Below are 26,694 nucleotides of genomic sequence, written 5' to 3'. Positions count from 1 at the left end.
CCGCTATCATGCCATGTTTATTCTTGTTCTTGCAGTGGAGTCATGGCATAGCCTTAAGTTATGTGGAGGGAGAGATTGTTTCCCTAGGGTCCTTCTATACTCTCTCTCCGTGTCTGCCAAATGCCTAAATCTAAATGTAATGTAAATGACTTCCCTGAGCTATTCCCCATTGTTGCTTGTGTTATGACACTATTTCACATTGACACGTCAATAAAACACCCTCTGGGGCTTTGCAAATCTCAATTGTTTGTTTCTTTCGTGCTTTGCTCGCCACACCTTATTCCTCATCCTACTCAGCGGTTCCCAGATTGACAACCCATGAGCACCACCACACTGATGAATGCATAGAGTATGCCTCTATATGTAATCAAAAGGATTCTGAAAGATTAATTCAAAAGACAGTGACAGCTGGGGGAACTTGCTAGTTTTGTCAGTCTACTCAGCCAGTAAATAGTAACATTTTAGCCTTCCATTATTTTTTCAGCAGGGCAACTAAGATAATGTTAAGAATAACCTGTGAAAGTAAAGTATAATCTTTAGATTTTAATTTAGTTACAGTTTGACTGACTTAGACCTGATTCTCGTCACTAATAACTAGATTTCTTGCCTAGTTTTCACACACTGGGTCACACTTATGAGTGCAAGTTGCGCCTATTACAGTTTTTCCTCAAATGCTAAAACACATTTCACAAACGTTTCCTCCATGTTCCCCAATGTCTAAACACAACACCCTTTTCTAAAGCTACATAAACACAACCACACCTTCCCACTTCAAAACTCAAACTTTCACACCAAAAGAGCAGCTCGAAGCTTTCAAAAATGTAAACATTATACACATCATTACACACTACAGCAAAACAATTGAAAACACAATGCTCAATTTGTGAGAAGGTTCTTTGTTTCATAACTGCCAATGCATATTTTTAGAAACTTTACAGTAATGGATCTTCTTAGATCTCTGCAGAGGATTAGGCATTTAGATTTGTGAGTTTCATATGAAGAGTATAAGTCTATTGTAAATTCTGCATGTACAATACTGTAACACAACTCAATGCAAAGACAGAATCTATTGCACACAACAATACTCTTGAAAACATGATCAGGGTGTGAAGTTTTTTTATTTACTTTATTCACACCACAATCACTGTGCGGCATCATGCCGCTGAGCTGCATCGGGCCACATCACCTCATCCACGTCGCAGGCTATATTGTCTCTTGCCAGGCACCTCGGGAAAAACGCCCTGGAATGGCGAATCCATCCTTGGAAGGCCTCCACTGGGATGTCAACACAGGCCAGCTCCATTGCCCTTAGGAGGTTCTCTCTAGTGTATGGTTGTCTGTCATAAACCTTCCATCTCCACGATGAGAAGAACTCCTCTATAGGGTTCAGGAAAGGGGAGTAGGGTGGCAGACAGACGTTTAAAAAGTGGTTACTGTTGGTGGTGAACCACTCTCTGATTTGGTTTGTTCTGTGGAAGCTTACATTGTCCCAAATGATCACATAAATGTGATGTGCGGGCCCAGGATGGTGTTGTTGGCGGTCCAGGAGGATGTCTTTAAGCTCCTCTAGGAAGGTGAGGAGACGTTGGGTGTTGTAAGACCCAAGGACAGCATGCCGGTGGACAAGCCCCTCCAAACCCATGGTCGCACAAAGAGTAATATTACCCCCCGTTGGCCAGGAACCTCAGTGATGGCTCTTTGCCCAATGAAGTTACGGCCTCTTTGCCTTCGTTTCTGCAGGTTGAAGCCAGCCTCATCCAGGAAGAGGTACTCATGAGGTCTGGCCATCGCGTCCAACTGTAATATCCTCTGTGAAAATGTGAAAGTGCACAGGTGTTAAGAACAACAGTCAATCAGGTAGCACAGTATTGTCCAGAAGTAATGTAGGCCACTGAGCAACACAGTATATCCACTAACTGTACTGTGAACATGGATGTATACTTACTTGCACATACTCGTAACGTAGGTCTTTGTGTCGTGCAGAGTTGCGCTCAAAGGGAACCCTATAGACCTGTTTCATCCGCATCTTTTGGCGCCGGAGAACTCGGTCTATTGTGGCCAAGCTGACATCATCAATGCTCTCAAAGTTGACATTATCGGCAATGACTTTGTCTCTGATCTCCCGGAGTCTGATGAGGTTGTTCTCACGAACCATATCCACAATGAGGGTTTCTTGTGCTGCTGTAAATATGGCAACCCTCCCACCTCTATGTGGCATTCTTTCAACTCTAAAGAAAGAAACATGTGTTGTCAATTGACATGTTTTACAACACAGTAACAACTGATTTGAAACCAATAGACTACTTCACAGGCTTGTTAAATTGTATTGTGACAAAGAAAGCAATAGAGTACAATACCTGTTGTGTTGTCTGAATGCCCTGATAAAGGTGGCCACGGTGAACCTACTCAGGTTTGGACGGACTCTTAGTCCTGCTTCAGCCATTGTCATGCCATGGACAATGACATGGTCATTGACTGTTGCTCGCATCTCGTCCGTAATGATGGTGCGAGGTTGTCTTGCTCTCCCTCCTGGACCTTCTCCTCTCCCTTGTTGGCCTCCTCCTCCTCTCCCTTGTTGGCCTCCTCCTCCTCTCCCTTGTTGGCCTCCTCCTCCTCTCCCTTGTTGGCCTCCTCCTCCTCTCCCTTGTTGGCCTCCTCCTCCTCTCCCTTGTTGGCCTCCTCCTCCTCTCCCTTGTTGGCCTCCTCCTCCTCTCCCTTGTTGGCCTCCTCCTCCTCTCCCTTGTTGGCCTCCTCCTCCTCTCCCTTGTTGGCCTCCTCCTCCTCTCCCTTGTTGGCCTCCTCCCCCTCTCCCTTGTTGGCCTCCTCCTCCTCTCCCTTGTTGGCCTCCTCCTCCTCTCCCTTGTTGGCCTCCTCCTCCTCTCCCTTGTTGGCCTCCTCCTCCTCTCCCTTGTTGGCCTCCTCCTCCTCTCCCTTGTTGGCCTCCTCCTCTTCTCCCTTGTTGGCCTCCTCCTCCTCTCCCTTGTTGGCCTCCTCCTCCTCTCCCTTGTTGGCCTCCTCCTCCTCTCCCTTGTTGGCCTCCTCCTCCTCTCCCTTGTTGGCCTCCTCCTCTTCTTCTTCTTCCATGGCCAGCTCTTCTCCCTCCTCTGACTCGAATTCCTCTTCCCCTGACTCTGCCTTCATCCATTGTGTTGGTTTGGAATCTTCAGCAAACTGTGCACTCTGAACTTGCTTTTATACATGTGGTCACAGCATTAGCAACAAGTGTCTTCAATTTTGAGTCGTTGTGTGTAATGATTGACGGCAGGTGTGTTCATTGTGTTCAAATATTGCTGACTGTGGCAAGCATTTTGCATCACATGAGCTTTCATTTGAGAATATGAGCAGAGTTCTTTTGCAACTTGTGTTTTAGCAAGGGAAAATGTGCTAAGATTTATGAGAACGGAGGATTGTGTTTTGTGAATTGTGTCTTCATGTGAAATGTGTTTATGGTATTGGAAAATGATGGCTAGATTTGGTAAATGTGTTTAGACAACTGGTCATTTGGTTTAGAGGATTGGCTTTTGTGTTTTAGCATTTGAGAAAAACTGTATTGACATTGATAGTGAACTTTAATAATTAAAAATAAAGATTTGTGCAATTTTATCACCCGTTGTACTTATAGATTGTAGGCATTGTCTCTAGACTGACTTTCCCAAGGCTGGACAGCAGTTCTCATTTCTTATCATCTAAAACAATTATAAACATTGTAGCATAAGTCATCCCTCCATTTATCCCTCATTTATTGATTCAACACACAAACTAACGTTTGTGATGTTGGCTAGGTAGGCAAGATACAATATATTATTGCAAAAATCCCCTAACAGTTTTGTTAATTATAACAAATATACCCATTTTATTAAAGAATACGCAGTGGTTTTAAAGTGGGGGTGAGTTATGTTTATTTAGTCATTCGGCAGACGCTTTTATCCAAAGCGACTTTCAGTGCACTTATTACAGGGACAACATGGAGTAAAGTGTCTTGCTCAAGGACACACTGGTGTTGGCTGCTGGGATCAAACCAGCAACCTTTTGATTTACCAGTTCAGTGGTTTAACCCACTAGACCACCATCTCTGCAGAACTATAAAACACCGCCGAACAGAGAAACCGCTATCGCACGGAGCGGGACCCTGCGTAGCATGAGCATTGTCGGCCTCATTTTCTGTAACACCTGCTGCAGCGTCACCCCGAAGCTACAGTAGCTTCAGGGGAAGGCTTATGAAAACTGAAATAATGTAATTTTGACACAGCCTTCTTCGTGGGCGTTCTTTTGGAAATTTCTCAGTGTGAGAAATACAAGGTGTGGCCTGTGAGCGTGTGAACGGGTTGAAATGCATGTGTCTCACGCCCAGGGGTTGTTGCACAACTAGGTATTATCATTCCTACTAGCATCTCTTCTGTTGTAAGGTGGTGATTAGGACTTTATTCTGCTCAGAGTTTTAAGTGCTATTAATGAAAGCATTACATAGTTTTCTAGTTTTAGCCTGAAGTGCTGTCAGTTTGTCTTAAAGGGACATTACACCAAAAAATTAAATTCTGTCATCATTAACTTCAGTCGTTCCAAATCTGTGAGCTATATTTCTTTGAAGGATGAGTAAATGAAGATAGAATTTTTGTTATTGAGTCATTTAAAAAAAATCAAAATGAGACACAAATTTCTGAAAGTAAATCCTCGACGAAATCTAAAAAGTCACTATATTAAAAATGTTTTTCTTAAAATATTGTTGACCTGTTTAAAGGTCATTGTGGACATGATATTCAGATTTTTTTCCCGCTGTTGGTCTGCAGAGTTGGGGAGGTTACAAGCTTCTTTAAAAAAAAACACTGTATGCTGGCGGCATCTACTGGTGAAAATGTTATAAAAGCATCTAGAACTCTGCAAAAAGATCACACAAAACAACTGCCATATCTTTCAAATTATTTTTTATAGTAAATCATTAAATATTATAAAACATTAGTGTTTTGTATTGTGTTTTATTAAAGATTATTAACAGTATCACTTTCCCCTTTGAATGAGTTTCTCAAGGAGCAGTCAAAGAATTAGATTTTTTTAACTTTTCTAATGGAATAAGTGCTATGGAAATCGTCTTGATTACGTATGTAACCTCAGTTCCCTGATGGAGGGAACGAGACGTTGTGTCGAGAACGACAGATGGGGGTTCGCCCTTGAGAAATCAACTCTGACTATTATAGAAAAGGCCAATGAAATTTGGCGAATGAAATTTCAACGAACGCTGCTTCAGCGTGCTGGACGCCCAGACGCCTAACGCAGCGATCGTGTCCATCCCCCTCCTCGATGAGGGTGCCGCACCCAAGAGAACAGCGGTACGTGCCGCGCTTGAGATTGCTCAGTCAGTCCTGAAAAGGACTTTTTAGAAAAAATCTCTAACACCTCCGGAACCGCCGAGACGCCCAGGGGAAGGTCGCTGCAGGTAGGGACGATCCGCTGCAACACGTCGTAGATCCGGCAATGTAGAAGAAGATGAATTCATTGAATTCGTTCTGTTCGTATTCATGAGCGAAGGCTCTGAAGAACAAAAGGTAAGTGAGTGATGCACGCCGGCTTCGTTTTATACCGGATATCCGGGGGCGGAGCCCGGCATGCAAATTTCATTCGCCAAATTTCATTGGCCTTTTCTATAGTAGTCAGAGTTGATTGGTTCTCAAGGGCGAACCCCCATCTGTCGTTCTCGACACAACGTCGAGAGACCGACAGAAAGGGAATTCATTTTGTATTAAAAAGAGAATATGTTTAGTATTTTAGCATTTAAATCATTTTTCATAGAATTCATTTGAAAAAAACTTTCACATTGCACTGATATGGCTGGAAATGTGCTCTGCTGTTTCAGTAAACTTGAGAACTGCTAGCACATCAGATCACTTCCAATCAGCACAGACGTAATGGCAATTTAAACAAAAATGGCACTTTTGTGACATGTTTGTGTACGTTTCAGCTATAAAGCATGCAGCAATAGCCATATCTCATTGGCTACTGAAGGTATCCCATCGAAGACAGCCTAATGAAAGTGTGATCGGGGTGGCAGTAACTGTAAATCAGGGAAGCAATCAAATAATCCTTGGCATACTACACAACTAAGAATTCTTTTGGATAATGCCGGTTGCAACAAGCTTCAAAATGGGCCCAAAATCTCCCAACTCCCACGACCTGATGTGGCTCTGACCTCATACAGCTTTTAATATATTTAATTCATAATGTGTTTGTTTGCACGAGTGAAACGTCAAAACTTTTTAAATGCCTAGAAATTAACATTTTGACAAAGTGATAGACAATATTCAGTTGCTTGTTTTATGAATACAAAATTGACAGTAAATCCTTACATATAATTTAAATATAAGATAATTCATATAGAATGATTTCCAAACAAAGCAGAACGCAGCAGATAAAAGGAAACAGAAGAGTGGTAAACATTTATGTAAAAGCCCATTAGAGCTTTTACTTCAAAGATTGTAACCCACCACACCATTAAGAAACTCTTACTTCAAAGATTGTAATAAACCACATCATTTAGAAACTGTTACTTTAAAGATTGTAATAAACCACACACAATAGTTGTGACCAAATATGAGTAGACAGAATACATAGATGTAGCTACAAACATTATATATTTTACACCAAGAAAATCATGTGCCCTCAGTGTTTTATCTTTCAAATCATCATATTGCAGAATCGGCCATAAAAGTATAAATATTGGTGAACTAATATAATACACTTACTGTATATGTGTATTTAACGAGGTTCAAAGTAAGGAAGCACGGAGACAGGGTCGGCGTGGCTGGGAAAAACACAAATAATTACAAGCCGCCAATTAATTCGACAATAACTCAGAATACTCTACTTCTTTGGGAAAGCCGTTAACCCAGCTCCTCTCAGTGAACTCAGGACCGCTGTCAGGTGCTGCATACCTCTGCCATTCATTACTATAGATGATGATGTCATCCAAGTAAGCAGTGGTATATGTCACGTGCGGCCGAAGTATGCATTCCATGAGACACTGAAAGGTGGCAGGAGCTCTGAATAAGCAGAAGGAAAGGGTGACAAATTGGTGCTATCCGAACGGCGTGATGAAGGTCTTTTCTTTGGATAAAGGAGATAAGGGGATCTGCCAATAGCCCTTTGTTAAATCCAGTGTCGAATAAAAACGAGCCGAACCTAGCCGTTCAAGCAATTCGTCAACCCACGGCATTGGATATGCTGCGGGTTGACGAATTGGATATGCATTGAACATTGACACAGCATTCACCTTGTGAAAGTCCACGCAGAATGGTACTGAGCCGTCCGTTTTAGGTACCAAAAGTATCGGGCTCACCCTATCACTGCTGGACTTACTCCCATACCTAGCATGGCGCTTAATTCTGTCTGAACCACTTCTTTTGGCCAGGCAGGAGCGAGAACACATCCGCAAATGCTCTGGACCGGATTTCAGTCCAATTTACTAACTTCAACTGTTCTCATATCTCAAATGATGATTAATCAAGATTATAGCAGAGAGCTTGTGCATAAAAGTGTAGTGTTAGTGTGAAGAAAGAAAGTACTCTATACTTCAAACTATGTACAAATGTCTTTAGTAACTCGGTGCATCCTTCAACACACAATTGTTAAACTTAAGTCCTGGAATCTTGCCTACTTGCCTCTAAGGTCTCTTGCTTTTGAAAGATACCTATGGCAGGTCAAAGTGTGGGTTCAGCTAGTTTTGGGTTTGTGTTGGGCAGGTCACTCTTAAAAAAGTTACCAGTTACTAATTACATATTCAATAGCGTACTGTAGAGTCGTGGATGAAGAGGCCTGATCTGGGACATGAGTTTGATGGTTGGCAGGTTCTTGACCCCACACCCCAGGAGACCAGTGCAGGTCAGTCATGCATTTTTATGAAACGTTAGACAATGGAGTAGCTCACTATCATGTTTGTAGTTAAATCAAATAAAAAATACTTTTCAATTGCTATTTCTTTTTGACTTGCATCAAACTGAGATCATTAAACTCAAACTGTGTTGACAAATGCACTTTTGGAATTGTAACACTGTAATGCATTAAAGCAACCCCATGCAGTTGAAAGTTGACATTGCATTTGGCACATACCTTCTACCCGTCCATGGATTCCCTGGGATTTGACTCCATCACCCTGTTTTGTACCATGCTTTGTCAGGCTGTAGACACAACGAGTGCTATTGACTAGCCATGCTGTTGTCTTATCTGCAGGAAGTTTTTGGTTTGTTTAAATGTAAATCCTCATGAAGAATAATTTAAAAATGAAGAATCCCTCATTCTGTTACAGGATGGTTCAGATGTGGCCCTGCTTCTGTAAAGGCGCAGAATCTAACATTACATTATAGACTGGGTGTAAAACTGATTTGTAAAACTAAGGCTCACCTGCGATGAAAACGCATTTGCTAAATAAATTCTGACATGGCGAACATTAAAACCACCAATTTCACATTAGGTTTTCCTTCTGTTATTGCAAACTTTGAAAAGATACGCATCATGTTTGAATGAAAACTCAGAGTTCTCATTCAAACATCAGCAACAAAAGGCTATTAAGTCTTTCAGTGATCATCAAAACATGCAGTTAACTGTTCATGTTGGTAAAAACTCCTCGAAACTCGCCACAGTCAGCAGCTGTTTGCGGATTGGTTGGCAGTCCCAGAGCCATTAAAAGAGAGAGTTGTGTCAACTTTGTTGACTCATTCATGGAGGCTCTCAATAGCAAGTTACTACAGTAACGCATGGAACTGCGGCTTATCTCACCAACCGAGGTAAACTTCTAACCCATTTAAAGACGAAAGCCATTTAATGAATAAAAAAATTAAAACTAGAAAAAATAATTCTGCATTTATTTTTAGGTGGGTGGCACCCGGCATACAACGTGGCTACGCCACCAACTTCTATTTGTTCAGAATAGACTTTTATTCAAAGTCACATGTGTCATATAAAGGACAGGTGTCTTACATAAAGATATGAGATTGATTCTCATGAAAAAATTCAACCGATGAACTGTGATAAATAGTAATTTATTGGCACACTTGAATCCAAATGTTTCTGAGAAACTGTAAATTACACTTTTTGCATGTGTGTATGTTATATTCAAGTCACAAGAGTGATTAAACAGAAATCTCCATTAGATACACCATCAATAACATCCAAAACTCTGTGTGTATCTTGTCATCTCAACAATATCTGAATTTATATTTTCTATTACTATAACTTTTTCAAGCTTAATGTAGTTCAAATCATTAAAGTGAAATATAAGCAAAAGTAGTAGTATATGCTAAATTCAATAAATTTGTGTTCTCTTGTTTCTCAGTGTCACCCTGAATCCTGGAGAGACCATGAAAAGACCCGTTCAGTTCACTCCAAGGATGACAGGTTCCAGGATGCTCCAGGCTAGTTTAGTGTTGACAAACATGCCCACCGTTCTCCATGGGTTAATGACCATCAATGTTAAACAGGCTTGAAGGCTGATGTAGTTTGAATTTGGAAACCGCCTGTGAATTTGGCTTCAAAAGATTTGTTTTCCTTGTATTGCAGTGTTCCTTACATTTGTGTTTCTTTAGTATAAAACAGTAGTTCTACCAGAAAGACTCAGGAAACATAGAACGGTAGATAATATTTATTAAACATAATATTAAGATCTTTGGCCATAGGCCCCGTCCAATGAATGAATCATGGAATATGGTTCCGATGTTCCAGCCTGAAGATAAGGCAGGGGCGGAGCCTACCCCCGGACTGAGGACGGGACCCTGACCTGGTGGTGGTGGTGGTGGGGAGGATGGAGGTTTCACACATGCGTTAGTTTCTGCGAATGAAAGAGAGGGTAAGTACCATCCTTATATACTACGTGCTGAGAGATGATAGGCTAACCGGTAATTAATTATGATGTGAGGAGTCTTCCTGATAGAACTTGCGCGAGAGCTTTCATTTCTACCAGAAAGACTCAGGAAACATAGAACGGTAGATAATATTTATTACACATAATATTAAGATCTTTGGGCATAGGCCCCGTCCAATGAATGAATCATGGAATATGGTTCCGATGTTCCAGCCTGAAGATAAGGCAGGGGCGGAGCCTACCCCAAAAGAGAAGTAAACGAAATCAACCCACCGGATGATGTGTCTCCTTGCAGTTCCTAAAGGAGAAAGTAAGTGTCGGTTAGCCATGGTTGAAATATGAAGTAACATTATACCTGCCTTCTATTGATGGTGGGCACCGGCTAATTGGGCTTCTAAAAGCCTTCAAATTCTCCGGAAGCCTGCCCAGGCTGATGGGCTTGCACAAGCCAATGTTTCCCCCAACTTATTTCCGGATGCCTGATCAGGCTGAATGGCTTACATGAGCCAAACGTTTTCCCCCAACATATTACCAGAAGCCTGCTCAGGCTGAATGGGCTTGCACAGCCAATGTTTCCCCCAACGTATTTCCAGATGCCTGATCGGCTGAATGGGCTTACATGAGCCAAACATTTTCCCCAACGTATTACCTGAAGCCTGCTCAGGCTGAATTGGCTTGCACCAGCCAATGTTTCCCCCAACGTATTTCCAGATGCCTGATCGGGCTTACATGAGCCAAACATTTTCCCCAACGTATTACCCGAAGCCTGCTCGGCTGAATGGGCTTGCACAAGCCAATGTTTCCCCCAACGTTTTTCCAGATGCCTGATCGGTCTGAATGGGCTTACATGAAGCCACATTTTCCCCAACGTATTACCTGAAGCCTGCTCCGGCTGAATGGGCTTGCACAAGCCACATTTTCCCCCAACATATTTCCAGAGCCTCCACGGCTGAATAGGCTTGCACGAGCCAAACATTTTCCCCAACGTATGAAATTTTCCCCAACGTATTACCAGAGCCTGCTCGGCTGAATGGGGTTGCCTACTATTGTCGTAGGCTGGGCTTACAGGGTCATCACCATGGACAGCAACATGACCTTGACTCGCGAGAGTTTCAGGGCAGAGCGAGGCAGAGTGTCGGTGAGAGCTGCATACGACACAGGTCAAAGTTTCCTGACGGCCGAAGTAACGCACCAGTAACTGTGTCGATGATGGACCAGCCAGCCATGAGTTGAGCAATGAGACGAATGAAGCAGATTTAGTGGAACTTGAACTATGATATTCAGGGCCGTCCCTTGCATTTTGAGGCTCTAAACGGATTACAAAATGAGGTCCCCCATGATCTAATGCACACAACAAACTACATTTATTTATTTAGAAATTAGATATTATTTATTAGAATGATCTTATTCGTTGTATAAATACCATGCACTGTGCTGTGTTTTACCTCTTCTGTTTTTCCTGTTTTCCCCTGTAAAGCTGCTTTGAAACAATACACATTGTGAAAAGCGCTATATAGTTTTGAATTGAATTGAATTGTATAGACCCTTACATTTCCTGTAGCTCAGGGGTCAGAGCGTCGCTCCAGAAACGCTAACATCGTGGGTTCGAATCCAGGGAATGATACACACTTACCCTATTCTTGATCCTCATCTTCTTTCCTCTTTCTCTTCTCTGCACCAGACTGATAGTGCCGAATTTCCATTTTTAATCTTAGCACAGTTTAAAGTTAACGCACATAATGATTGACACTGACATGAATAGCATGTAAATTCAATTTTCACGCACGGCAGAGGCCCTCTAGTGGCCAAGGAGGCCCTATGCAACTGGCTATATCGCTTATAAGGTAGGCCCGGCACTGATGATATTCATAGAAAATGGTGCATCCGTATCTCTGATAAAAGTCCGCCATCACTGCAAGATAAGTGTCTAATTCTTCACGGCGCCCAGGGAAGTTGTGGCAGAGTATATCTCTGTAAACTCTAAAAGCGTTTACAAACTCAGAAATGATAGATTGGGTTGTAGCCTCAAATCTGAAGTTCTAAGGAAAACCGCCACGTCACCACAGTCCACCATTTGCTGTTCAGACGCAGGTAAAGGCGTCAGTAGGAAGCTAAATTACCGTCCTTACCTTCGATGATGTTAGAGCATATTTGGTGCGAAACTGAAGCCGCATCCGGTGGCCGAATCGTCCGTCGAAGTATTGGGCAGCCTCTGCCGTAGACATATACACAGAGTAGCGCTCAGAGCTGCTCGACGAAAGTTGAAGTCTGCACCATCGGTGGAGCTGTCGCTTAGACGTTTGAGGATGTAGACGAGGATGTCGAGGGATTTATCGACTCGAGTAGGTTGGGAAAATCCGGGGATAAAGCAAATATTTTAGGCCTACCTGTTGCAGAACTGGAAGCAGGGTTCCCGATAACTCTCTCAAAGACCCCTAGCATATTTCCTAGACTTTTAACGTTTTCGGACAGTACTTGGACTCTTTGCAGAACCCGTTTATGAGAGCTATAGTCGTGAAGATTACCGAAACGTCCATGGACAGCAGGATTTACCCAGACGTTAGAAGCCAACGGCATGATATTTTTATCCACTGGAATACCTTTGCGGCTCTAAGTTAATGATTTTTCCGTTGGCCGTTGAGCCCACGGGAATTCCCGTTCTGAATGCGGGAACTACGCCGCACGTTTGAGGGGGAAGTAGGAGGTGGGTCGTCATCATAATCTGTGAAGTCGCAATCGACTAGATGTTTTTCAACACGATTGGTTTGCTTAATTTACGACGGCCACTATGTCACACATGCGTTAGTTTCTGCGAATGAAAGAGAGGGTAAGTACCATCCTTATATACTACGTGCTGAGAGATGATAGGCTAACCGGTAATTAATTATGATGTGAGGAGTCTTCCTGATAGAACTTGCGCGAGAGCTTTCGTTTATTGAAGTTTCCGTTATTTGTGAGTCAAGCGCATCTGCTAAATAAATACAGTAAATATAAACTTGAAAAAAATCTTAATATGAAGTACTAAACTAACTATGGGAACTTTAAACAATTTTATTTTAGGAAAAAGCCTGAAAATTATACTTTCTTCATTACATAAACTCTGAATCAAATCTCCTCAATAAATAAATGTAAACGTGCAGAGTGATTTTAAATAAAATACAAAGTATGATTTCTGTTTTCTTTTTACACATAATATCACTGTACAAATGTTTATGGCTTAAAGTCAAATTTATCCCGAAAAAGTGAAAATATTTGTCATTACATCCATCTACTATTTACAATCTGGTCACATACAGTCTTTGAAACACAAATAATTTCTGCCCTCTATTGTCAAAGTAGATCTTTTCAGTTTTATAACATTAGAAAACTTGTTGTGATAATAAAGCAATGTCACACTGGAAGTATTTTAGAAAAAGTCAATTTCTCAAATGAAAGATGAATACCTTCTATTTTTAGCTGGGAATAGTACCCCCTTAAAATTCACTTCCTGGACATCCCCCATTTTCTGCTTGCTTATGGCTATCTGTAGGCTGACTACATCCGAGTTTGTACTTCCATTCAATTTCAGTTTGCTTCAGTACTCTGATATAGCGAACCAGCTCCCATATTATCTCCGGCTTCATACCAGCCGTCCAAACAACGAACAGAGGGCGGGCTTTGCTGCAATGTAAAGTAGTCATTTTTATTGCAGTGTAATTTTGCTGTCCCCTCAAAATAACTCAACACACACAGCCATTAATGTCTAAACCGCTGGCAACAAAAGTGAGTACACCTATAAGTGAAAATGTCCAAAATTGGGCCCAATTAGCCATTTTCCCTCCCCTGTGTCATGTGATTCTTTGGAGTAACAAGGTCTCAGGTGTAAATTGGGAGCAGGTGTGTTAAATTTGGTGTTATTGCTCACACTCTCTCATACTTGTCACCGGAAGTTCAACATGGCAACTCTCTTGCAAAGAACTCTATGATGATCTGAAAAACATAATTGTTGCTGTAAATAAAGATGGCGTAGGCTATGAAAAGATTGCCAAGACCCTGAAACTGCACTGCAGCTAGTGGTCAAGACCATACAGCGGTTTAACAGGACAGGTTCCACTCAGAACAGGCCTCGCCATGGTCGACCAAAGAAGTTGAGTGCACTTGCTCAACGTCATATCGGGTCATGGTCCGGGGCTGCATGAGTGCTGCTGGCACTGTGGAGCTATAGTTCATTGAGTCTCCCCTCGAAAACTGGGCTGCATGGCAGTATTCCAACATGGTTATGACCCCAAAAGAAGCCTTAAAGGTGATGGACTGGCCAAGCATGTCTCCAGACCTAAACCCTGCCGAGCATCTGTGTGGCATCCTCAAACAGAAGATGGATGAGTGCAAGGTCTCTAACATCCACCAGCTCTGTGATGTCGTCATGGAGGAGTGGAACCTGAATCCGGTGGAAACCTGTGAAGCTCTGTTGAACTCCATGCCCAAGAGGGTTAAGGCAGTGCTGGAAAATTGACACTTTGGCCCAATTTGGACATTTTCACTAAGGGGTGTACTCACTTTTGTTGCCAGCAGTTTAGACATTAATGGGTGTGTGTTCAGTTATTTTGAGGGGACAGCAAATTTACGCTAAATTTATTCAAGCTGTTCATTCACTACTTTACATTGTGGCAAAGTGTCATTTCATTAGTGTTGTCGCTTGAAAAGATAAAATAAAATATTTACAAAAATGTGAGGGGTGTACTCACTTCTTTGAGATACTTTAGATAGACAGATCGATAATCAGTAAATTGTATTAGAAATACATAAGAATACTGTGCATTTAAGTGTAAATGACAGACATTTCTGTGGAGATCAGGTACTAAGTAGCTCTATTTTTTGTTACTGACAAATAGACTCGTACACGCTTTTTGCTCTTTCTAATCTTCTCATTTAATGTTAAGCGAAAATAGTGCAGACAAGTGCACTTAATGCTCTGTCCAACATTAACAGCTTCAAACAGATAAAAAAAATATGTTGTCAGAGTGCTAAATAAACATTCAACTCTCTTCACGCACATACTGAACTCATCGGTAGAGACTAGAGTAAGAGAAGACGGTCTGTTTAAAGTCCTTCTCAAAAGACAAACACACTTATATGATTTGAAAAATGTGTGGATAGCTTTCATACATGCAGAATATTTTACGTCATTCCGATCTAGATTTCATTCATAATTTTTTCTGAAATCTGTACTGTTGTAGACAAGATACTAATGTGATTTAGCTGACCGGGGACATCGACTAAGGGCGGGTATTGCAGAAGGCTCTTAAAGAGAACTCTATTAATTTTTTAATCGATTACCAGCCCAAGGCCACACACTTCTTTTATTTGTTAATCCTGCCAAGGATGTTTTTTTTTTTTTCAATATACATGTTGTACAAACGTTCTGTCGTCTCATGCTTAACATGGTCCAATTCTCAAAAAAACGATGGGCATATTAGGTAGTAGTTCTGTGCTCAATACACTCCCCAAGCGATCGTACAGGTTTCGGAAAGTTTTTTCTTAATCCCTTATTGCATTATTCTCTCGGAAAAGCATGCGGCACCCCCATGCGGCAGCAAGGAGAGCAGGAGAAGGAGCATGTGCACACGTCACTTTCACACGTGTGCAGAGAGAGAGAGAGAGAGCATGCGTTCGTGAAGTATGGTGAAGCTGTTTGTTTGTTCACTGCATTTGGGTGATGAATGTTATATAAACGGTATATAATGAACTATATAACGCTAGATTTGGAAATCGTTTGAAACGGATATATGGAGCCGTCCCCTCGCTAAAAGTTGACTGACATGAAACTTGCGTTGTTGAGTGAAACTGATGTCTGTATTTTGTTGACAATGGGTGCGCACGTGCTTTAGTTTAGCTTACCCCTTCCCCACGCACACGCCATATGCTCTCGGAAATAATCGTACAGCTCTATCTTTCTTTTATAAATCTGATCAAACTAAATACTCTTCGAAGATATGAAGTATGACTTGACTACCTTACTACTCATTAGGTAGTCAACATTAGTATGAGATTGGCAGAAACTGCGTGTGTTACGGCCGCTGTAAGAAAGAATTGTTGTTATTAAAAATTAACATCATAGTAATCGATCAATCTGCAACTTTTACAATTCAAAGTGACAACAACAGACTCAAATCCATATGATAAATGTCACAATCAACTGATGAGTCATTATATCGTAGAAGGAACACAACCTGATATGTATCCCTGCCTGAATTCAGAACAAGGAATTCTTTTCGGGGCTATCAAAACACCCTTCAGCTCTCTATAACTAGGTGCAGAAAAATAACACAGCACTTAATGACACATTTCTGTGCGCTACAATTTCATCGTGGCCGTTTTCTAAAATATGTCGTCATTGGTGTGAAATGCTTTCCTTTTGCTGGAGTTAAACAAGTTAGTTAACAGTGTGAGTGAAGATAGGTGAAAGCAAGCAAAACTTTTTTACAGTGGATGGGAAATTGTCTGGTTTCGCTCCCGCAATGTTTTATGGAAGACGCATTTATCACAAAGAATGGCAAAGATGCAGATGTCATGTTACGCACACCTTTATCCTCTGCTTTGACGTTCACTCCATTCTTAGCCGCTGTGAATGTGAATGTACTAAATAACGAAGCCTGCTCCTGTTTTATTACTAAGAGCTTTAAAGAGGACTATAAAGCGATCTCAAATTCCTGTAGAAATTAAATAATAACTCACAATTTTTAAGGGGGCTAAGCTAGAACTTCAGGGTGGCTGAAGCCCACCTAAAAAGGGCATAGCATAGCCAATCAAATTAAAGGGATAGTTCACTAAAAAAGTAAAATTCTTTCATGAATTACTCACTCTAGTTGTAACAAACCTGTTTAATATTTTTTGTTGAACACAGAAAGATATTTGGACAATAATTTATAACCAATCAGTTATTGGACCCCATTGACTCCCATAGTAGGACAAATTACTATGGTAGTCAAAAGTGCCCAAGACTGTTTGCTGTCTTACATTCTACGAAATATCTTCAATTGTGTTCAACAGAACATAATATTGTATTCCTACAATATTAGTCAGTGGGGTCCAAGAATTGTTTGGTAATAAGCATTTTTCCAAATATCGTTCTCTGTGTTCATCAGAAAAAATGACATTTAAATAGATTTGGAACAACTTGAAGGCAAGTAAATGATGACAGAATTTAGATTTTTGGGCAAACTATCCCTTTAATCCATTCAAATCGAATTAAAGGGATAGTTCAATAAAAAATGAGAATTCTACTGACTGTCTTGTCATTTCAAACCTTTTTTTCTTCCCCAGAACACAAAAGAGGGGTGGTGGGCGTTGCCCATTGACTTGAATTGGTTTTCTATCCATACCTTTGAAGTGTGGGTATTGTTTAACTTAAAAATAGGATATATACTTGATTATATTCTATCATTATTGAAAGATTATCACTGTTTCTGTCATATCCAGCACAGGTATGTTTGAAAATTGTCTGAGACAGTAAACCACCCAAAGCTTAAAGTGTATTAAAAGAAATCATCCATTATGGGATTGCCAGATTCAAAACAAGACATTGGCAGCTAATGGGTTTTCTGAGTTAAAATTGTCTTAAATGGAGAAGTTGTATTTAAGGGCCAATGGTTTACCTTGTTAGATATAGTAAATGTTGACATAATAAACATGTTAACCAAGATGAATGGTGTATTCTTTATGTTCACATATGAACTCATGATGAATCATAAAAATGGATGAGATGAATCATGATTAAATATTTGTATCTAATGACAGACAGATTTCTAATGCCGTGAAATACACATCATTTCTGCCCTCTATAGTGTAACAGATTGTATATGTAAAAGTAGGCTATATATTATGAAAATTCTTATTTTTTTCTTAATTATCTAAAGGAATGATTATAATTAAAGTGATATTACATGTTAAACAAAGAAACAAGAATCATTTCCATAGTTAGATTATTACTTTATATAAGGATTTCTTTCACATTTACATTTATTTATTAAGCAGATGTTTTAACTTACAAATAAGGAAAAATACTGGTTTGTTCTAAATAAACATAATATAAGAAACACTGCAAATCAATGATTATAAATGTGCTGAGTTGAGTTCATACACAGTTTCCCCATAAATCTATTAACCTTTCACCCTCTTCAAGCTTGTTTAACATTGATAGTCTTGAACCCATGGAGGACACTGGCCAGGTTTGTCAACACTAAACTAGCCTGGAGCATCTTGGAACCTGACATCCTAGGAGTGAACTGCACAGGTCTTTTCATGGTCTCTCCAGGCTTCAGTGTGAGACTAAGAGACAAAATAACACAACATTTTGAAAATGATAGAAAAAATGTACATACTGTATATTACTACTATTGTTCATATTTCATTTTAATTATTCAAACTGTAGTTTTAAAAGTCATAACAATGTTACAGTAGTAGATAATAAAAAATTCTGATATACTTGAGATGTTGAGACATACACTTTGAGATGTTTTGGATGTTAATCTAGGATTGATTATATCTAATAGACCAATTCTGTTTATCCTAAATGACTCCAGAGTTTTTGTGATTTGCACATAAAAGCAGACACACACACACTTGTAATAACAGTGTGATTTACAGTTTCTCAGAAATGCTGCCATTCAAACCAATCAAAGTTCTAGAATCACAAATAAAAGATCGATCTGTTGGATTTTTCCAGTGAATCAATCTCAAGTCATTATGTAAGTCACCTCTCCCTGTTCGCAAACACAGTATGTATGTGACACAGCATGCATTTCAGTATTTTTCCTCATTTGTTACTGGCTTTGGATAGAACTGTCTGATAAACAAATAAATGCTGATGTATTTGATGTCACTTTTCACATTTAGCAAGTTGCAACCCCTGAAACAAGTAAGAATGATAAAACACACTGTATCTACCTGATTTTAACCTTTTCTTCCAAGAGCCCTGAACCCATAACCGTAAGCTCTCCATTCACTGGAATGGCGAAGGTGCTCGTGAAGGTCACCGTGGCAACTTGCTGCGTATTAACTACGACAGCGTTCTCGTTGGCGATCTGGAAGAATGACAGTGATCTTTCTAAATCGATATTGATACTTTTCATTTGTTTATATAATAAACGTGTATTTTCTCCCTCATAAGGCAGTGACATAAGTGTTTATTTAGTCCATCTAGTTAAGTTTATGTGTAGGTTTGTCCATTACAGGCTGACATACCTGTATAGTGAGAGTAGGACTGATAATATTAAACTCTTGAGAAGCCAGCGTTCTCTTCTGAGTCTCCACGTCCTCTATAACCACAGCCAGGTTAACCAGATAATCCTCCCTCACCTCTTTAGATGCATAATCGCTGGACAAAATCTCGTGTTTGAAAGTCTGAGCTGGTGAAAGATAACAGGAATCAGTCATAATCAGACTCAAAGTTTAGCTCCGTTCAGCTAGGTGAATTTAATTCACACTTGTGGATGGTCTACAATTGTGAACGTTCTCGTACATGTGTTTTAAAAGTAAATTTGGTTCCATTGTACGTAGTACGCAGTTAAAGCATCACTTAGGTTCTTGTAGAAATCTTACTTTCATTAGGAGCGAGCTTCAGGTCATTATGAGCCTCCCAGAAGGTGGTGGTGGGATTACTGTTGTACTCTTTGTTCTGAGCGTTGACGTGCGCTTTAAGCTCTTTGTGTGTGCTCTCATTATTGGTGACAGTGACGTTGAAAATAATGTTTTCTCCAACTACAGGGGTCTTCAGAAGACTCAGAGACACAACAACATCCTTAGGAACTACATGCAAAATACACAAAAAATTCAAATCACTGTGTTATAAAGCAAGTAGACAAAAAACGTTAGGCGTGTTTATAATGATTAAAAATCTGTAAATGCTAGAACTTACTGACTCTTGATGATTCCCTGATTGAATTTACTGGAAAAAAATGTTGTAATGTCAATGAAAATCATGCATATTTCAATGTAGTTAAATCATTTTCATATTTTTGTGTCTTTTAAGTTATTACACCAAAACCGCATGTAAAAAAGAAAATATTATTAAACATTTTACTGAGAATATATTTTGAAATCTTATTCCATTTGCAAATAATAATTATTGTCTTGATTTTATGCAGCTTTACTTCTCAACTATTGACCTTCTTTTAAGAATGTTTAGATATAGATTTTATTAGAACTGACTTACTAGCGACTCCAGGTTGTTTTAGAACTGAAAAAAAGCAAGAAGATTGTTTTGAAACTTTCTCATTAACAGCAAGAAATTATCTGTCTTCTGTTTCTCTTACCTCTCTCGATTTTATATTGTGTGGTGATGTTTAACATTTTCATTGATCCTGGCTGCTTGGTGCAGATCAGGTCTCCGACTCTTTTAGTATCAATCTTGGTTGACAAAACCTCCCCATCACGAACAATCATTGTATGCACATCAGCATTTACTTCAGCATAGACAAACGGTACATCGTATTGTGCATCAACCCTCTTGTCAAGAATGGCCTTCAGAGCAGCAGGGCCACATCTGTACATTCCTGTAGCAGAAGATTTAAAGATTCATATGATTCGAAAAATACTTCAGAATGATTTTCATTTGGACAAACAGGAGAACCAAACATTCTCTTGCTGAAAAACATGAATGTTAAAGTTCCTTTAAAATTGTATTACGTACTTTGTTAGTAAACAATGTACATTTTGAGGTAAACAATTTATTTGTGCCAATCCACAATTTTTTTTTTTTTAAGTTTTTATTTGTCTAATTTCACTTGAAAATACATTACAACACTGAAGTAAGGCCAATCAGCTTCTGGTTCAACTTGACTTTAATGACTGACCTCCGCTGGTCTCCTGGGGTGTGGGGTCGAGTACCTGCCAACCATCGTACTCTTTACCCAGATCAGGCCTCTTCATCCATGACTCTACCCACACATGAAAGTTCCTGAAGAACATTGGTCCTCAGAATAAAAACATGATTGACAACCGGATTTGGTTCAAAAGCACAAATATAGATACTGGTGTTAGTCTCATTAACTATTCGCCAGTAAGTGTCTTAAAATATATAAAAAAAGATTATTATCCATTTATTGTGATTATAATGCAGTGCCATCAGTCATTTTTAAAGATGTCACTCACCAGATGCTGTCTCTGCTAAGAGATAGCTTTTTCCCCAACTCTGAGTAATATTCCTCTATTACCATGTTTCCATTTGTGTCGTGGGCGGAGCTAAAGTTGGTGACCGCACGAGTTGGAATGCCAAGTGCCCTCATTACTGTTAGACGAAAAAAACACATTTGCGATTGAAAACCAACTGCAAGAATGCTGTTCATGCATTACAGTTTGTCTATATCAGTATTAAGCTACGGATAAACAGGGGTACGTCTGACTGCACAATACAGTGGTAAAACTGATGTTTGTCTTACCTGTGCACATGACAGCAGCAAACACCCAGCACTGCCCATATTTAACAGGTCTGAATTGTAATTCTGACCATTTCCTGAGGATATCTGCACTCCCAGACCATGTTGATGGGTTAACGCCACCATTGTATTCACCTGACCAGTTTCCCATCAGCAAACCTCTATCATCCTGAGAGTTCACCTGTTCAAAGACAAATTGAGAGACAACAGTGAGTTAAAACTGAGAAGAATAGAAGAGCGTAAAACAGTGGAGAGGAAAAGAGATGAGATGCTCACCATAGCTGAGATCACCCTGCCAATATAGACCGGATTGCTGCGGTTCAATAAATCTTTTCTCTTGTTGGTTAGACACTGGGGACTCAACTCCAGCAGTTTCATACAAATGTCTAATATCCCCCTTTCATACTGTGAAGATAAGAAATTATCATTTAAATATTTAAATTTATCTTGAAAAACACTTTTTAATGTTTTCAAACATGTGGCTCAATTTTGTTTATTCTTTTAGCGGTAAGAAGTAAGGAATTAAGACATAGTGAGCATTGAACTGTACAGTTAAATCCTTTAAAATTCTTGCTATATTTTAAACTGTTCTGGAAAGATCAAACATTGCTCACCTGGTCATAGGACCACGGTCTAGCGACGTAGTTACTCGATGTACCTTTGAAGAGCAATCCAATATCACTCCTTACATATTCATCTCTCAGCTCCTCAGAGCTCAGAAACACAGAATCACCTGCACCACAAAATGTATCAATTACAAATAATAACAACCTTAACATATGACCACGTTACAATTTTACAATGACAAAATTACAATAATAATTACAATAATAACATTTTAAATATTTTAATTATATTACATTTTTATTTTATTGTAATAATAATTTACAATAATCATAATGAATAATGCCTTGATGCCCGATGACTCCTGAGATAGGCGCAGGCTCCCCGTGAGCCGAGGTAGTTCGGATAAGCGGTAGAAAATCGAATGGAATGGAAAAATGAATAATTGTTCACAACTGGGGTTGAGGCTCACCTTGACACCAGGGGTTGCAGAGCAGAGTGAACAGACCGAGAGAGTGTGTCTTCACACTCGTGCGGGTCTGGACTTTCAGGCTGAGGGTGTAAACTCCCACAGATGCGGACGCTGGGCTGAGTAGTGAGACAGATATTGTGCGAGGTGAGTTTGGATTGGTGCCCCGCTCCAAAGTGGCACTCCATTGAGTCGTAGATGGTTGTCCGGTCCCAGAGACAGGTTGTCCGGAACCAGGTGCAGGCTGTCTGGAATCAGACACAGGGAAACCAACCTCAGATACAGCGACACTGGACCCAGACACAAGCAGTCCAGACCCAGAAGCAGGCAGTTCAGACCCAGAGGCAGGCAGTCCAGACACAGGCAGTCCAGACACAGGCAGTCCAGACCCAGAGGCAGGCAGTCCAGACACAGGCAGTCCAGACCCAGACCCTGGCAGTCCAGTCCCAGAAAGAGGCAGTCCAGTCCCAGAAAGAGGCAGTTCAAAAGACAGCGGACCTACACAGAGGAGATTATGAGAGACCATTTGCAGGAAGATGCACAGCAGTTGGGTCCCAATAGCACATATTTTACATAAAAAAAATGACAATGAAAATAATTTGATGACTTATTTTTATTTTTAAAACCTATGAAGTAAGAAGAAAAGAATGGGGAAAATATTCAGAAACATGACTACTAAAACGTGGGCAGTCACTGTTGACCTCTAAACAGAAACGAGAGATTAGAAGAGATAATTATGGATGCATATAATAAATAAATGAATGCATTAATCCAGGAATGATGAATGCATCTTTGTGGGTGAGGATCTGGGCTGGAATTTCAACAGTTTTAGGTTCAAACCCAAGAATGATTCATGAGCTATAAACTTGATTTTTCTGGGCTCCATAAACATGCTGTAAATTAATTACATTTTGACTAACTATGAGTAACAACCTAACTGATGAATGTCATTTATGAAATAGTATGATGCAGAACATTACCTAGGACGACTTGGAAGACAAGTTTATCCTTGCGTGGATCAAATGCCCGTCCATCGAAGCTCACCAGAATCTGGAAGGCCTGTCCTCTCCTCAGGACTAAAGTGCTGGAGCTCAGACCGTTGGTCTTGTGGTTGAGCTGGTTTTTGGCTGACTGCAGGTCAACACTTTTAAACTTGAACACTACACAAAATCAACAAAATCAAATCATGAACTATGAATTTAGCCACAAAAAAGATATTAATTACAAATAATTAACTGCAATTATAAATGTACTATTCATATATCTTGAATAATAATTTAAAACACTACAAGATTACTTAGAATTTCTATATAGTACATCTTTTTGCAGCTTTGTGTAAAGTCCTGTTTGGTAAACATTAAAACTGTTAATAAATAGATAAAAATGAATGTCAAACTCACCATCCATGATATTCTACCGAGTTGTTTATTTTCTAATACTGATCCTTCGTTTATTGTCTCTGTTTTATAGAATATTTTCGCACCCCTCCCTTCTGAAGTGTCACTAAAGTGGTTGAACCACATTCACTTACTACAAAAACATGCCAGATGATAGAGTCCATGCAACCGACACAGTTGACGATTAGGCAATCCGACAAACAGGAGCATTGTGCATTTAGGGGGGTATGTACAGTAGTATGTACAGTGTTCCGATATAAACTATTACACACACTCTTAATCATACATCTATAAAAGTAGAAAAGTCAGTTATTATTTGTTAAACTGTATAGTTTTAGGAAAGGTGGTGATATTTCTTGGGTTTTTTTGCTCCATAGAGCATTTCATGTAATATCACAAAAACAGCCTACTTCCTTCCATCTTAATAATGTTGCAAAATTATGAAATATTCTATGTGTTGCTGAAGCAGAGATTATTCATTCATTTGTGACCTCAAGACTTATCTTTTGTAATAAAATACTTAGTGGTTGCCCTGCATCATCAAAAAGCAAACTACAGTTAGTTCAGATTGCAGCTGCCAGAGTTCTAACCAGGTCCAGAAAATGCGATCACATAACCCCAATGTTATCATTCCTTCACTCGTTACCCATTAAGTATCGTATTGTCTTTAAAGTTCTTTTAATTGCTTATAAAGACCTAACCGGTTCAGCCCCTATACTTAACAGAGCTTCCATCACATTACAACCCATCACGTTTTTAAGATCTAAAAACTCTGGACTTTTGATAACACCTAGAATAACTAAAATCCACAAAAGGGGGTCGAGCTTTCTCATACAGCACCTAAACTCTGGAATAGCCTTTCCAATATTGTTTGAGGTTCTGACACACTCTCCAAGTTTAAATCTAAATTAAAGAAACATCTTTTCAGCCAAGCTTTCAGGTAATGCATAATATGCTCAATAAACCAACTTCATTTATTAGACTTTATTTACTAGAATGATTTGGTTGTTATTTAAACAACATGCCCCTTGCTGTGTTTGACCTTTTTTGTGTGTGTTTTTCTTATTTTCTCCTGTAAAGCGGCTTTGGAAGAATGTGCATTGTGAAAAGCGCTATATAAATAAAATTGAATTGAATTAACTAAACATCATAATTAATTAATAAGAAAATCCATTAAAAAAAATGCCATTCGATATTCCGGGGAGAACCCAGACAGAATTAGACTTCTGTGTCGGCCTACAAATCGATAACATGACCGAACAGTTCTGCTTGATATAGCTGGTAAAAATATGCACTGTATGTGTAATGATTCAATTTATGAGTGAGAAATGAATTATAAATAATGCTGACGCTCGCAAAACCAGCAATCACATAAAATAATCAGAAACTGGAATCTTTTTTTAATGATTAAGATTAAAAATCACACAGGTCCCATTTTCACCCAAGGAATAAAAATGATAAATCAAAATAGGCATATAAATAAATACTGTAGTACAATTTTTTTGCATTGACATTCATTTTAGGTCTGGTTTCCCAGGCTAAAGACTATTGCTAGACTAAAATAAACATTAAAGATGTCTAAACTGTAGAGCTTGCACTGACATATCCAAAAATACATCCGTGCAATTGTTTTTTCTCAAAATGCACACAAGTAATGTTTTTTGTAAGGCATTTTTGTAAAAACTTCTTAAATGTCCTATTTAAGGTTTTGTCCTGTCTTAATCTAATCCATGTCTGGGAAACCACCTCATAATGTCAATTTTTATTAATTTCTCTTAACATGCATTTCTTTGCTTTTATTTTCAATAAATAGTTACAATTAATCCTGACAAACCTTATAATTTATTTTTTATTTCCTGGAAATCTTTGGGATGATACAATCAAATATAAACAACATTCATTTACTGATTTAAGCATGTTTTTTTATTTTTTGAAGTGGCATAACATTATTGTTATTGTCCCTTTAATTGGTATATACAGGAATTTCTAATCTCCAGCAAGGCAATTATTTGGCTTTACACACCCTTACTCAAGCAAACACAGAGCATGAACATCTATCATCATTGATGAAACCACCTAAGTATTGATGGGGTGGGGTTTTGTCAGGACTTGTCACAGTTTCACTCAGTCACTCCCATACTCTGACAACATCTTGCATTTACAGAAAAAGCTTCCGTCCAACTGTTCGAGAAATAAAACTAGCTTATGGAATGGGTGTTATATTTAAAAAAATATTACAACCTCCTGATGCACTAAACATTTTTGTAAACCTTGAAAGAACAGACGTGCATTATAAACAGTTGTAAGTACACGTTGTAAATTAGATAAATCTCTGTATAATTAATTCAGCTGCCAGTTTAAAGCCCATCCCTTAATAAACAAGTAATTTAGTGTTGCTAACCTACATACATCCATCACACTGCAGCGTTATACAGTGATTCATGACTTAATAGGGTAATGTTTCCATATTTCCATATAAAATCTTCTCAACATTGTATGATGTTCTTGGAGAAATAAACAAAGAGGTTTGATCAAAGATGAATTCCAAATAGGAAACCTCCCCTAAAACGAGATTTTTACTGCTTCTCACAACCTTGACTTGGCAATTTTGAAGTCACTTAAATAAGAACAATCTCCTGCTTAAACTGTTTCTAAGGCTAAAATGTCTATTTATTTCAATGTTTTAATGTTGAAATACAACATAATATTTAGAAATTCAATTATGCTTTGTCTAGTATTTTTGTCTGAAACACTGCTTATACTTTCTTTGTACTTTACACATGTCCTAAAGAAATATTTGATTTGGGATTTACAGATTTTATTTCACAACCTGATTTCATCACCTAAACACACATGAAGAGATTTCTCCATAGGAATTTACTATAACAAACTCAAAATACATATGTTTTGTTTTGTTTGTTCAAATAGATCAAACCATAAAACCACAATGTGTTATTATTGTCTAGCAAAAGATGATTGTGCAGCTTTTGCTACACTATAAAAACA

At 39.2% G+C, this 26,694-nt stretch overlaps 2 protein-coding genes across 3 annotated transcripts; both read right to left on the bottom strand.

Annotated features, from left to right (window-relative positions):
- Positions 1-1,416: 1,416 nt before the first annotated feature.
- Positions 1,417-2,512, bottom strand: LOC130424200 (uncharacterized). Its single transcript, XM_056749645.1, has 3 exons — positions 2,358-2,512; positions 1,946-2,228; positions 1,417-1,809 (listed from the first exon to the last, which is right to left on the bottom strand). Exons 1-3 carry the CDS (start codon positions 2,486-2,488, stop codon positions 1,567-1,569), a joined length of 657 nt encoding a protein of 218 aa, XP_056605623.1. The 5' UTR covers positions 2,489-2,512; the 3' UTR covers positions 1,417-1,566.
- A 15,279-nt stretch (positions 2,513-17,791) lies between these two features.
- On the bottom strand, positions 17,792-23,818 carry LOC130424734 (protein-glutamine gamma-glutamyltransferase 5-like). 2 transcript variants are annotated; one of them, XM_056750632.1, is made up of 16 exons: positions 23,692-23,818; positions 23,272-23,451; positions 22,630-22,789; positions 22,295-22,539; positions 21,873-21,991; positions 21,535-21,663; positions 21,262-21,439; positions 20,975-21,110; positions 20,677-20,780; positions 20,137-20,376; positions 20,037-20,060; positions 19,740-19,769; positions 19,424-19,630; positions 19,067-19,230; positions 18,770-18,906; positions 17,792-18,151 (listed from the first exon to the last, which is right to left on the bottom strand). In XM_056750632.1, the coding sequence occupies exons 1-16, from the start codon at positions 23,696-23,698 to the stop codon at positions 18,001-18,003; spliced, it is 2,211 nt and encodes a 736-aa protein (XP_056606610.1). In that variant the 5' UTR covers positions 23,699-23,818; the 3' UTR covers positions 17,792-18,000. The 2 variants fall into 2 exon arrangements, with proteins under 2 accessions (XP_056606610.1, XP_056606609.1); XM_056750631.1 differs by having other exon boundaries at positions 22,295-22,789.
- Between the last annotated feature and the right edge of the window lie 2,876 nt (positions 23,819-26,694).

The sequence above is a fragment of the Triplophysa dalaica genome, chromosome 6, assembly GCF_015846415.1.
Source record: "Triplophysa dalaica isolate WHDGS20190420 chromosome 6, ASM1584641v1, whole genome shotgun sequence".
In the NCBI taxonomy this organism is placed as follows: domain Eukaryota; kingdom Metazoa; phylum Chordata; class Actinopteri; order Cypriniformes; family Nemacheilidae; genus Triplophysa; species Triplophysa dalaica.
Note: the sequence above shows the minus strand (reverse complement) of the source record. Positions and strands in the feature narration are given on the sequence as shown.

Bases quoted from the DNA above. Each gene is read 5' to 3' on its own strand.
- LOC130424734 (XM_056750631.1), bottom strand. The intron at 21,992-22,294 runs GTGAGCCTCAAC...TTTGTGGTGCAG, and splicing joins CTGCAACCCCTGGTGTCAAG to GTGATTCTGTGTTTCTGAGC. The intron at 19,631-19,739 runs GTAAGTTCTAGC...TTTTGCATGTAG, and splicing joins CAGGGAATCATCAAGAGTCA to TTCCTAAGGATGTTGTTGTG.
- LOC130424200 (XM_056749645.1), bottom strand. From the start codon at position 2,488: ATGCGAGCAACAGTCAATGACCATGTCATTGTCCATGGCATGACAATG. The intron at 2,229-2,357 runs GTATTGTACTCT...TTCTTTCTTTAG, and splicing joins GCATTCAGACAACACAACAG to AGTTGAAAGAATGCCACATA. The intron at 1,810-1,945 runs GTAAGTATACAT...ACATTTTCACAG, and splicing joins TACGTTACGAGTATGTGCAA to AGGATATTACAGTTGGACGC.